General features: G+C 48.9%; 1 protein-coding gene across 4 annotated transcripts in view; it reads left to right on the forward strand.

Moving 5' to 3' along the window:
* LOC137358671 (calcitonin gene-related peptide type 1 receptor-like) overlaps window positions 1–14,632 on the forward strand; it is a 133,572-nt gene that overhangs the window by 51,721 nt on the left and 67,219 nt on the right. For all 4 annotated transcript variants that reach the window (XM_068024837.1, XM_068024841.1, XM_068024840.1 and 1 more), the window contains one exon: window positions 9,767–9,877. In XM_068024837.1, coding sequence (XP_067880938.1) covers window positions 9,767–9,877 — 111 coding nt within the window. The remainder of the gene's footprint in view (window positions 1–9,766; window positions 9,878–14,632) is intronic.

Consider the following 14,632-nt stretch of genomic DNA (forward strand, 5'->3'; position numbering starts at 1 on the left):
CTTTCACACTCTGGGACTGGGTGGTACAGTGGGTGATCACACTGTCCTTTCACACTCTGGGACTGGGTGGTACAGTGGGTGATCACACTGTCCTTTCACACTCTGGGACCGGGTGGTACAGTGGGTTATCACACTGTCCTTTCACACACTGGGACTGGGTACAGTGGGTTATCACACTGTCCTTTCACACTCTGGGACTGGGTGGTACAGTGGGTTATCACACAGTCCTTTCACACTCTGGGACTGGGTGGTACAGTGGGTTATCACACTGTCCTTTCACACACTGGGACTGGGTACAGTGGGTTATCACACTGTCCTTTCACACTCTGGGACTGGGTGGTACAGTGGGTTATCACACAGTCCTTTCACACTCTGGGACTGGGTACAGTGGGTTATCACACTGTCCTTTCACACTCTGGGACTGGGTGGTACAGTGGGTTATCACACAGTCCTTTCACACTCTGGGACTGGGTACAGTGGGTTATCACACTGTCCTTTCACACTCTGGGACTGGGTGGTACAGTGGGTTATCACACAGTCCTTTCACACTCTGGGACTGGGTGGTACAGTGGGTGATCACACTGTCCTTTCACACTTTGGGACTGGGTGGTACAGTGGGTTATCACACTGTCCTTTCACATTCTGGGACCGGGTGGTACAGTGGGTTATCACGCTGTCCTTTCACACTCTGGGACTGGGTGGTACAGTGGGTTATCACACTGTCCTTTCACACTCTGGGACTGGGTGGTACAGTGGGTGATCACACTGTCCTTTCACACACTGGGACTGGGTACAGTGGGTTATCACACTGTCCTTTCACACTCTGGGACTGGGTGGTACAGTGTGTTCTCACACTGCCCTTTCACACTCTGGGACTGGGTGGTACAGTGGGTTATCACACTGTCCTTTCACAGTCTGTGACTGGATGGTACTGTGGGTGATCACACTGTCCTTTCACATTCTGGGACTGGGTGGTACAGTGGGTGATCACACTGTCCTTTCACACTCTGGGACTGGGTGGTACAGTGGGTGATCACACTGTCCTTTCACACTCTGGGACTGGGTGGTACAGTGGGTGATCACACTGTCCATTCATACTCTGGGACTGGGTGGTACAGTGGGTCATCACACTGTCCTTTCACACTCTGGGACTGGGTGGTACAGTGGGTGATCACACTGTCCTTTCACACTCTGGGACTGAGTGGTATAGTGGGTGATCACACTGTCCTTTCACACTCTGGGACTGGGTGGTACAGTGGGTTATCACACTGTCCTTTCACATTCTGGGACTGGGTGGTACAGTGGGTGATCACACTGTCCTTTCACACTCTGGGACTGGGTGGTACAGTGGGTGATCACACTGTCCTTTCACACTCTGGTACTGGGTGGTACAGTGGGTGATCACACTGTCCTTTCACACTCTGGGACTGGGTGGTACAGTGGGTTATCACACTGTCCTTTCACACTCTGGGACTGGGTGGCACAGTGGGTGATTGCACTGTCCTTTCACACACTGGGACTGGGTACAGTGGGTTATCACACTGTCCTTTCACACTCTGGTACTGGGTACAGTGGGTTATCACACTGTCCTTTCACACTCTGGTACTGGGTGGTACAGTGGGTGTTCACACTGTCCTTTCACACACTGGGACTGGGTACAGTGGGTTATCACACTGTCCTTTCACACTCTGGTACTGGGTGGTACAGTGGGTGATCACACTGTCCTTTCACTCTCTGGGACTGAGTGGTATAGTGGGTGATCACACTGTCCTTTCACACTCTGGGACTGGGTGGTACAGTGGGTTATCACACTGTCCTTTCACAGTCTGTGACTGGATGGTACAGTGGGTGATCACACTGTCCTTTCACTCTCTGGGACTGAGTGGTACAGTGGGTCATCACACTGTCCTTTCACACTCTGGGACTGGATGGTACAGTGGGTTATCACACTGTCCTTTCACAGTCTGTGACTGGATGGTACTGTGGGTGATCACACTGTCCTTTCACACTCTGGGACTGGGTGGTACAGTGGGTGATCACACTGTCCTTTCACACTCTGGGACTGAGTGGTACAGTGGGTTATCACACTGTCCTTTCACACTCTGGGACTGGATGGTACAGTGGGTGATTACACTGTCCTTTCACACTCTGGGACTGAGTGGTACAGTGGGCGATCACACTGTCCTTTCACACTCTGGGACTGGGTGGTACAGTGGGTGATCACACTGTCCTTTCACACTCTGGGACTGGGTGGTACTGTGGGTGATCACACTGTCCTTTCACACTCTGGGACTGGGTGGTACAGTGGGTGATCACACTGTCCTTTCACACTCTGGGACTGGGTGGTACAGTGGGTGATCACACTGTCCTTTCACACTCTGGGACTGGGTGGTACAGTGGGTGATCACACTGTCCTTTCACACTCTGGGACTGGTTGGTACAGTGGGTTATCACACTGTCCTTTCACACTCTGGGACCGGGTGGTACAGTGGGTGATCACACTGTCCTTTCACACTCTGGGACCGGGTGGTACAGTGGGTGATCACACTGTCCTTTCACACTCTGGGACCGGGTGGTACAGTGTGTTATCACATTGTCCTTTCACACTCTGGGACTGGGTGGTACAGTGTGTGATCACACTGTCCTTTCACACTCTGGGACTGGGTGGTACAGTGGGTGATCACACTGTCCTTTCACACTCTGGGACTGGGTGGTACAGTGGGTGATCACACTGTCCTTTCACACTCTGGGACCGGGTGGTACAGTGGGTGATCACACTGTCCTTTCACACTCTGGGACTGGGTGGTACAGTGTGTGATCACACTGTCCTTTCACTCTCTGGGACTGGATGGTACAGTGGGTTATAACACTGTCCTTTCACATTCTGGGACTGGGTGGTACAGTGGGTTATCACATTGTCCTTTCACACTCTGGGACTGGGTGGTACAGTGTGTGATCACACTGTCCTTTCACTCTCTGGGACTGGATGGTACAGTGGGTTATAACACTGTCCTTTCACATTCTGGGACTGGGTGGTACAGTGGGTTATCACACTGTCCTTTCACACTCTGGGACTGGGTGGTACAGTGGGTGATCACACTGTCCTTTCACACTCTGGGACCGGGTGGTACAAAGGGTGATCACACTGTCCTTTCACACTCTGGGACTGGGTGGTACAGTGGGTTATCACACTGTCCTTTCACACACTGGGACTGGGTACAGTGGGTGATCACACTGTCCTTTCACACTCTGGGACTGGGTGGTACAGTGGGTTATCACATTGTCCTTTCACACTCTGGGACTGGGTGGTACAGTGGGTTATCACACTGTCCTTTCACACACTGGGACTGGGTACAGTGGGTGATCACACTGTCCTTTCACACTCTGGGACCGGGTGGTACAGTGGGTTCTCACACTGTCCTTTCACTCTCTGGGACTAGGTGGTACAGTGGGTGATCACACTGTCCTTTCACTCTCTGGGACTGGGTACAGTGGGTGATCACACTGTCCTTTCATACTCTGGGACTGGGTGGTACAGTGGGTCATCACACTGTCCTTTCACACTCTGGGACTGGGTGGTACAGTGGGTCATCACACTGTCCTTTCACACTCTGGGACTGGGTGGTACAGTGGGTGATCACACTGTCCTTTCACACTCTAGGACTGGGTGGCACAGTGGGTTATCACACTGCCCTTTCACACTCTGGGACTGGGTGGTACAGTGGGTTATCACATTTTCCTTTCACACTCTGGGACTGGGTGGTACAGTGGGTGATCACACTGTCCTTTCACACTCTGGGACTGGGTACAGTGGGTGATCACACTGTCCTTTCATACTCTGGGACTGGGTGGTACAGTGGGTCATCACACTGTCCTTTCACACTCTGGGACTGGGTGGTACAGTGGGTGATCACACTGTCCTTTCACACTCTAGGACTGGGTGGCACAGTGGGTGATCACACTGTCCTTTCACTCTCTGGGACTGGGTACAGTGGGTGATCACACTGTCCTTTCATACTCTGGGACTGGGTGGTACAGTGGGTCATCACACTGTCCTTTCACACTCTGGGACTGGGTGGTACAGTGGGTGATCACACTGTCCTTTCACACTCTAGGACTGGGTGGCACAGTGGGTTATCACACTGCCCTTTCACACTCTGGGACTGGGTGGTACAGTGGGTTATCACATTTTCCTTTCACACTCTGGGACTGGGTGGTACAGTGGGTGATCACACTGTCCTTTCACACTCTGGGACTGGGTGGTACAGTGGGTGATCACACTGTCCTTTCACACTCTGGGACCGGGTGGGACAGTGGGTGATCACACTGTCCTTTCACACTCTGGGACCGGGTGGGACAGTGGGTGATCACACTGTCCTTTCACACTCTGGGACTGGGTGGTACAGTGGGTTATCACACTGCCCTTTCACACTCTGGGACTGGGTGGTACAGTGGGTGATCACACTGTCCTTTCACACTCTGGGACCGGGTGGGACAGTGGGTGATCACACTGTCCTTTCACACTCTGGGACTGGGTGGTACAGTGGGTTATCACACTGCCCTTTCACACTCTGGGACTGGGTGGTACAGTGGGTGATCACACTGTCCTTTCACACTCTGGGACTGGGTGGTACAGTGGGTTATCACACTGTTCTTTCACACTCTGGGACTGGGTGGTACAGTGGGTTTTCACACTGTCCTTTCACACACTGGGACTGGGTACAGCGGGTTATCACACTGTCCTTTCACACTCTGGGACCGGGTGGTATAGTGGGAGATCACACTATCCTTTCACTCTCTGGGACTGGGTGGTACAGTGGGTTATCACACTGTCCTTTCACACTCTGGGGCCGGGTGGTACAGTGGGTTATCACACTGTCCTTTCACACTCTGGGACCGGGTGGTACAGTGGATTATCACACTGTCCTTTCACACTCTGGGGCCGGGTGGTACAGTGGGTTATCACACTGTCCTTTCACTCTCTGGGACTAGGTGGTGCAGTGGGTGATCACACTGTCCTTTCATACTCTGGGACTGGGTGGTACTGTGGGTGATCACACTGTCCTTTCACACTCTGGGACCGGGTGGTACAGTGGGTGATCACACTGTCCTTTCACACTCTGGGACCGGGTGGTACAGTGGGTTATCACACTGTCCTTTCACACTCTGGGACCGGGTGGTACAGTGGGTTATCACACTGTCCTTTCACAGTCTGGGACCGGGTGGTACAGTGTGTTATCACACTGTCCTTTCACACTCTGGGACCGGGTGGTACAGTGGGTTATCACACTGTCCTTTCACAGTCTGGGACCGGGTGGTACAGTGTGTTATCACACTGTCCTTTCACACTCTGGGACCGGGTGGGACAGTGGGTGATCACACTGTCCTTTCACACTCTAGGACCGGGTGGTACAGTGGGTTATCACACTGTCCTTTCACACTCTGGGACCGGGTGGTACAGTGGGTTATCACACTGTCCTTTCACACTCTGGGACCGGGTGGTACAGTGTGTTATCACACTGTCCTTTCACACTCTGGGACTGGGTGGTACAGTGGGTGATCACACTGTCCTTTCACACTCTGGGACTGGGTGGTACAATGGGTTATCACACTGTCCTTTCACACTCTGGGACTGGGTGGTACAGTGGGTTATCACACTGCCCTTTCACACTCTGGGACTGGGTGGTACAGTGGGTTATCACATTGTCCTTTCACACTCTGGGACTGGGTGGTACAGTGGGTGATCACACTGTCCTTTCACACTCTGGTACTGGGTGGTACAGTGGGTGATCACACTGTCCTTTCACACTCTGGGACTGGGTGGTACAGTGGGTTATCACACTGTCCTTTCACACTCTGGGACTGGGTGGTACAGTGGGTTATCACACTGTCCTTTCACACACTGGGACTGGGTACAGTGGGTTATCACACTGTCCTTTCACTCTCTGGGACTAGGTGGTACAGTGGGTTATCACACTGTCCTTTCACACTCTGGGACTGGGTGGTACAGTGGGTTATCACACTGTCCTTTCACACTCTGGGACTGGGTGGTACAGTGGGTTATCACACTGTCCTTTCACACTCTGGGACTGGGTGGTACAGTGGGTTATCACACTGTCCTTTCACACACTGGGACTGGGTACAGTGGGTTATCACACTGTCCTTTCACACTCTGGGACTGGGTGGTACAGTGGGTTATCACACTGTCCTTTCACACTCTGGGACTGGGTGGTACAGTGGGTGATCACACTGTCCTTTCACACTCTGGGACTGGGTGGTACAGTGGGTGATCACACTGTCCTTTCACACTCTGGGACTGGGTGGTACAGTGGGTGATCACACTGTCCTTTCACACTCTGGGACCGGGTGGTACAGTGGGTGATCACACTGTCCTTTCACTCTCTGGGACTGGATGGTACAGTGGGTTATCACACTGTCCTTTCACAGTCTGGGACTGGGTGGTACTGTGGGTGATCACACTGTCCTTTCACACTCTGGGACTGGGTGGTACAGTGGGTTATCACACTGTCCTTTCACACTCTGGGGCCGGGTGGTACAGTGGGTTATCACACTGTCCTTTCACACTCTGGGACCGGGTGGTACAGTGGGTTATCACACTGTCCTTTCACACTCTGGGACTGGGTGGTACAGTGGGTTATCACACTGTCCTTTCACACTCTGGGGCCGGGTGGTACAGTGGGTTATCACACTGTCCTTTCACTCTCTGGGACTAGGTGGTGCAGTGGGTGATCACACTGTCCTTTCATACTCTGGGACTGGGTGGTACTGTGGGTGATCACACTGTCCTTTCACACTCTGGGACCGGGTGGTACAGTGGGTGATCACACTGTCCTTTCACACTCTGGGACCGGGTGGGACAGTGGGTGATCACACTGTCCTTTCACACTCTAGGACCGGGTGGTACAGTGGGTTATCACACTGTCCTTTCACACTCTGGGACCGGGTGGTACAGTGGGTTATCACACTGCCCTTTCACACTCTGGGACTGGGTGGTACAGTGGGTGATCACATTGTCCTTTCACATTCTGGGACTGGGTGGTACAGTGGGTGATCACATTGTCCTTTCACACTCTGGGACTGGGTGGTACAGTGGGTGATCACACTGTCCTTTCACACTCTGGGACTGGGTGGTACAGTGGGTTATCACACTGCCCTTTCACACTCTGGGACTGGGTGGTACAGTGGGTTATCACATTGTCCTTTCACACTCTGGGACTGGGTGGTACAGTGGGTGATCACACTGTCCTTTCACACTCTGGTACTGGGTGGTACAGTGGGTGATCACACTGTCCTTTCACACTCTGGGACTGGGTGGTACAGTGGGTTATCACACTGTCCTTTCACACTCTGGGACTGGGTGGTACAGTGGGTTATCACACTGTCCTTTCACACACTGGGACTGGGTACAGTGGGTTATCACACTGTCCTTTCACTCTCTGGGACTAGGTGGTACAGTGGGTTATCACACTGTCCTTTCACACTCTGGGACTGGGTGGTACAGTGGGTTATCACACTGTCCTTTCACACTCTGGGACTGGGTGGTACAGTGGGTTATCACACTGTCCTTTCACACTCTGGGACTGGGTGGTACAGTGGGTTATCACACTGTCCTTTCACACACTGGGACTGGGTACAGTGGGTTATCACACTGTCCTTTCACACTCTGGGACTGGGTGGTACAGTGGGTTATCACACTGTCCTTTCACACTCTGGGACTGGGTGGTACAGTGGGTGATCACACTGTCCTTTCACACTCTGGGACTGGGTGGTACAGTGGGTGATCACACTGTCCTTTCACACTCTGGGACTGGGTGGTACAGTGGGTGATCACACTGTCCTTTCACACTCTGGGACCGGGTGGTACAGTGGGTGATCACACTGTCCTTTCACTCTCTGGGACTGGATGGTACAGTGGGTTATCACACTGTCCTTTCACAGTCTGGGACTGGGTGGTACTGTGGGTGATCACACTGTCCTTTCACACTCTGGGACTGGGTGGTACAGTGGGTTATCACACTGCCCTTTCACTCTCTGGGACCAGGTGGTGCAGTGGGTGATCACACTGTCCTTTCACACTCTGGGACTGGGTGGTACAGTGGGTTATCACATGGTCTATTGGCACTCAGTGACTCAGTACGGTGGGTTATCACACAGTCTACTGGCACTCAGTGACTCGGTACAGTGGGTTATCACACATTCTACTGGCACTCAACGACTTGGTGCAGTGGGTTATTACTGTCGTTTCATAGCTACATTGGCTCTGATTCGATAACGCTTCAATTTAAAATTCCCACCCCTGTTTTCAAATCCCTCCATCGCCTCGCCCCTTCCTACCTCTGTAATCTCCTCCAGCCCTACAACTCTCTAAGATCTCTGTGCTCCTGTGATTCTGGACTCTTTCATTTCCCCATTTTAATCACTTCAGCCACGTCTTCATGTATCTTGGCCCTAAGCTTTTAAACTCCCTCTCTAAGCCTCTCTGCCTCTGTTCCTTTCTCTCCTCCTTCAAGAAACTCCTTAAAACCTACACTTTTGCCCAAGTTTTGGTCACCTGGTCTCTTATCTCCTTATGTGGCTCGGTGTCAAATTCTGTTTCGTAACGCTCCTGTGAAGCACCTTGGGACTTTTGACTACATTATTTAACTGCAAGTTCTTGTTTTCTCAGGTGGATTCAGGGTAAATGACGTGTCTCAGCACACCCTTCACTATTGCTAAAGTACTGGTGGGGCAGCACTGTCTTTTACTGGCTTTTTTAAAATTGAGAAATCGGGGGAAGGGCTGGGGCCACAGTACAAGACAGCAGCAAGCTTGATAACAGTGACAGAGAAGATGACATAAATGAGGAAGTAGGGAGTGAGGTGTTTTACAAAGCCTGTAGATTTCAGGAGGAAAGGAAAGCTCAGAGGAGTAAAAGGTTCCATAGTTTGGAGACCCTAAGAAAGAATGAGATGAGTGTATGAGCCCAGTGTGCTAAACTTTTCATTCTGACACAATGAGGATCTCTCTGGTAAGTTTGTAAACTGCTTATTTTTCCACCCAAAAAAGAAAGACTTGCATTTATATAGTGCCTTTCATGACCTCAGGGCATCCCAAAAGCACTTTGCAGCCAATGAAATAGTTTTGAAGTGTCGTCTCTGTTGTAACATGAACTGCAGCGGTTCAAGAAGGCAGCTCACCACCACCGTCTCAAGGGCAGTTAGGGATGGGCAATAAATGCTGGCCTGGCCAGCGACGCCCACATCCTATGAAAGAAAAAAAAATGTAGGAAATGCGGCAGCCAATTTGTGCACAGCAAGATCCCACAAACAGCAATGTGATAATGACCAGATAATCTGTTTTTGTGATGTCAATTAAAGGATAAATATTGGCCAGGAGACCGAGGATAAATCCCCTGCTCTTCAAAATCATGCCATGGGATCTTTTACATCCACCGGAGAGGGCAGACGGGGCCTCGGTTTAACGGCTCAGCCAAAAGACAGCACCTCTGGCACTGCGGCACGCCCTCAGTACTGCACTGGAGTGTCAGCCTGGATTATGTGCTCAAGTCTCTGGAGCAGTACTTGGACCCACAACCTTCTGACTCAGAGGCAAGAGCGCAACCCACTGGGCCCTGAAGCTGAGAGAAGAGTGTGTAGCATGGCAAATGTAAAGTTTAGGAGGAGCAAGGCAGGGAAGTTCAGAGGACCAATAAGAAAAGCAGTCTGAAGAAAGTGGACATTTAATGTGCTGCTTTGCTGACTCACAGGCTCGTACTGTAACCGTACCTGGGATGGATGGCTCTGCTGGAATGATGCTTCTGCCAAATCAACAGCTGTGCAGCATTGCCCTGATTACTTTAAAGACTTTGATCCCTCAGGTAAGTCAAAAACTGCTATTTTTCACCCCTAACTTCTCTGAACCGTCAATCCATTATTTTGTGACTGATGACCCATGACAACACAAAGCACAAGAGGAAAAACCCAAATATGGCTCCGAATTAAAACACGCACAAATTCTGCACAATGACAGGCAGAAACTTTCTGACTTTAGGCATGCTAATTGAATGATGGAGATCCCAAAGCAGCCGATGGATTTTGAAGTTATCATAGAAATGTAGGAACGTCGGAACAGGAGGAGGCCATTCGGCCCCTCGTGCCTGTTCCACCATTCAGTGAGATCATGGCTGATCTGCGAGCTAACTCCATCTACCCGCCTTATTTCCCTTAATACCTTTGGTTTACAAAAATCAATCAATCTCAGATTTAAAACTAACAATTGATCTCACATCACATGCCATTTGCGGAAGAGAATTCCAAACTTGTACCACCCTTTGTGTGAAGAAATGTTTCCTAATTTCACTCCTGAAGGTTCTGGCTCTAATTTTTTGACTAGGCCCTCAATTCCCTCGCCAGCAGAAATAGTTTCTCTCGAGCTACCCTATCAGGTTCTCCTAATATCTTGAAAACTTCTATCAAATCACACCTTAGCCTTTTAAATTACAAGGAATATAACCCTATTTTGTTTAATTTAATTAAACCCCTCGTAATTTAACCCTTGGAGTCCAGATATCATTCTGGTAAATCTACACTGCACTCCCTCCAAGGCTAATAAATCCTTCCTAATGTGTGGTGCCCAGAACTGCTCACAGTAACTCCAGGTGTGGTCTAATCAGGGCTTTGTGTAACTGAAGCATGACTTCTACCCCCTTGTATTCTAGTCCTCAAGATATAAAGGCCATCATTCCATTAGCCTCTGTGATTATTTCCTGTATCTGTTCATGACATTTTAATGATCTGTGTACCTGGATCCCAAAGTCTCTCTGGACCTCCACTGTTTCTAGTTTTTCACCATTTAGAAAGTACCCTGTTCTATCCTTTTAGGTCCAATATGGATGACATCACATTCGCCTACATTGAAATCCATTTGCCACAGTTTTGCCCATTTACTTAATCTATCAAAAGCTCTTTGTAATTTGATGTTTCCATCTACACTGCTTACAATACTGTCTATCTTTGTGTCATTGGCAAATTTGGATATGTAGCTTTCTATCCCATCATCTAAGTCATTAATAAATACAGTGATTAGTTGAGGCCCCAACACAGATCCTTGTAGGACACCACTACTCACATCCTGCCAATTACAGTACCCGCCCATTATCCCTACTCTCTGTCTCCTTCCACTCAGCCAATTTCCTAACCAGGTCAATAATTTGTCTTCAATTCCATGAGCTTCAACTTTAGCTAATAGTATCTTATGAGGGACTTAATCAAATGCCTTCTGGAAGCCCATTTAAATAACATCCTCAAGACATTCCCCTGCCCAATACTTTAGTCACCTCTTCAAAAAATTCATTCAGATTGGTCAGGCAAGACCTACCCTTTACAAATCCACGCTGGCTCTCTCTGATCAGCTGAAAATTTTCAACGTATTCAGCCACTAGCAATTTTCCGACAACAGATGTTAGGCTAACTGGTCTATACTTCAATGGTTTTCCTTTCTCATATTTCTTAAATAGCAGAGTGACATGCACAATTTTCCAATCTAAAAGAACGGTTTCTGAATTGAGAGTACTTTGGAAGATTATAGTTCGAGCATCTTCAATGTTCTCACTTACTTCTTTTACAACCTTGGGATGGAGACCATCTGGTCCTGGGGATTTGTCACTCATTAGTGCCATTGTTTTCTCCATTACTATTATTTTGTTTATGTTATTTTTGGTGAGTCCCTGTCCCTGATTCAATATTAGATTCCTTGGGATGTTCAGTACTTCCTCTACTGTAAATACTGACACAAAGTAATTATTCAACATGGCTGCCTATTTCATTCACTATTATCATTTAGGTTATGTTCATCCACTATAGCCTATAACCCTCCTCATACCTGTTTCATTTCTCTCTATCCCTTGCTGTTCTCACCCATGTGGTTCCGAGGCATGATTTTATGTCATCTCTCCATCTTCTCAGTCTCCCCTTTCTTCTTTTTCCTGCTCTTGGCTGCCAATGCCGAAGCCTTTTTGTCCACCTGTTGTCATTTCTTCGAGCAACATGACCAACCAATCTCCATTTGACTTTTTTTTATCTTCCTAGTGATGTCCAGTTTTCTAGTGTTTCCCCATTTCCTTATTTTAATTGACAAATATCAATGTTATCAGGAGTAAAAAATGGGGCAGATTTAAAAAACAAATCTTTTTACCCTTTTTGCATTACAACATATTTAATCCATATTATCAAATCACAGCTGCTAAAAACTGTGTCAGGCCTTTTGCAGTTCTCAGTAATACACAGTGTAGAGAAGTGTCCTTTGGCAGATATCAGTTTTTAATGGCCCACATTGCTTCTGACCACCTTTTTCCGAATGTAACGATATAAGTTTTTGTCGATTTCGATATAACTTGCAAATTTCTTTTTAAATTCCCTTTTTGTAGCTTTAACTATCTGCTTTATCACCCTTTGCTGTTCTTTGTATCTCCCCCATTCACCAAGATCTGTGCTATTTTTTGAACTTTTATGTTGTCTCTTACTTCTTCAGTTGTCCATGGCTGTCTTTTCTGGTTAGAACTCTTGCCCCTTTAGGGGTATAAACTGGTTCTGGATTATGTCAAATTCTTTTTTGAACACTTCCCACTGATCTTCTGTCATTTTATCCATGAACAGATTTGCCCAGTTTACTGTGGAAGTCTCTGTCTCATTGCATTGAAGTCAGCCTTAACTAAATCTAGAATCTTAGTAGCTGTTTCAAGTTTCTCTCTTTCAAATACTCCATTTGAACTCGATCATATTATGATCGCTGTTAGATAAATGTTCACGCACCGTTAGGCTGTTAACTGAATCTGGCTCATTACTCATTACCAAATCTAATATGGCAAGGTCCCTTGCTGGCTCGTGGGTTCTGCCAGGACCACTCAGCTCCAGCCCTCATTACAGCCTTGGTCCAAACGTGGACAAAAGAGCTGAATTCAAGAGGTGATGTGAGAGTGACTGCCCTTGACATCAAGACAGCATTTGACCGAGTATGGCATCAAGGAGTCCTAGCAAAACTGAAGTCAATGGGAATCAGGGGGGAAACTCTTCACTGGCTGGAGTCATACCGAGCGCAAAGGAAGATGGTTGTGGTTGTTGGAGGTCAATCATCTGAGCCCCAGGACATCACTGCAGGAGTTCCTCAGGGTAGTGTCCAAAGCCCAACCATCTTCAGCTGCTTCAATGACCTTCCCTCTGTCATAAGGTCAGAAGTGGGGATGTTCGCTGATGATTGCACAGTTTTTAGTTCCATTCAGAATTCCTCAAATACTGAAGCAGTCTGTACCGGCATGCAGCAAGACCTGGACAACATTCAGGCTTGGGCTGAGAGGTGCCAAGTAACATTTACGGCACACGAGTGCCAGGTAATGCCCATCTCCAGCAAGAGAGAATCTAACCATCCCCCCATAACATTCACTGGCATTACCATCGCTACATCCCCCACCATTAACCATTGACGCAAAACCTAACTGGGCCAGCCCTATAAATACTGTGTCGACAAGAGCAGGTCAGAGGCTGGGAATCCTGCAGCAAGTAACTCACCTGCGGACTCCCCAAAGCCTTTCCACCATCTACAAGGCGCAAGATAGGAGTGTGATGGAATACTCTCCACTTGTCTGGATGAGTGCAGCTCCAACAAGAAGCTCGACACCATCCAGGACAAAGCAGCCCGCTTGATCGGCACTCCATCCAACACCCTCAACATTCACTCCCTCCGCCACCGATGCACAGTGGCAGCAGTGTGTACCATCGACAAGAAGCACTACAGCAACTCACCAAGGCTCCTTCAACAGCACCTTCCAAATCTGTGACCTCTACCACCTAGAAGGCCAAGGGCAGCAGATGCATGAGAACATCACCACCTGCAAGTTCCCCTCCAAGTCACACACCACCCTGACTGGGAACTATATCGCTGTTCCGTCACTGTCGCTGGGTCAAGATCATGAAACTCCTTTCCTAACAGCACTTACAGAGTCATAGAGTCGTACAGCACGGAAACAGGCCTTTCGACCCACCGCGTCCATGCCGACCATAATGCCTATCTATACTAATCCCACCTGCCTGCATTAATTCCATATCCCTCTATGCCTTACTCATTCAAGTACCTGTCCAGATGCCTCTTAAATGTTGCTACTGTTCCTGCCTCCACCACCTCCTCAGGCAGCTCATTCCAGATACCCACTATTCTTTGTGTGAAAAATTTACCCCTTTGATCCCCTTTAAACCTCCTCCCTCTCACCTTAAATCTATGCCCTCTAGTTTTAGTCACCCCTACCATGGGAAACAGACTCTGACTATCTACCCTATCTATGCCTCTCATAATTTCATATACCTCTATCATGTCCCCTCTCAGCCTCCTTCACTCCAGGGATAACAGACCCAGCCTATCCAATCTCTCTTTATAACTCAAGCCCTCCAAACCAGGCAACATCCTTGTGAATCTTTTCTGCCCCCTCTCTAGCTTAATCACATCTTTCCTGTAGTGCGGCGACCAGAACTGCACACAGTACTCCAAGTGCGGCCTAACCAACGTTATGTAACATGACGTCCCAACTCTTGTACTCAATGCCTCGGCCGATGAAGGCAAGCATGCCATACGCCTTCTTCACCAC

Source organism: Heterodontus francisci, chromosome X (assembly GCF_036365525.1).
Source record: "Heterodontus francisci isolate sHetFra1 chromosome X, sHetFra1.hap1, whole genome shotgun sequence".
Lineage (NCBI taxonomy): Eukaryota > Metazoa > Chordata > Chondrichthyes > Heterodontiformes > Heterodontidae > Heterodontus > Heterodontus francisci.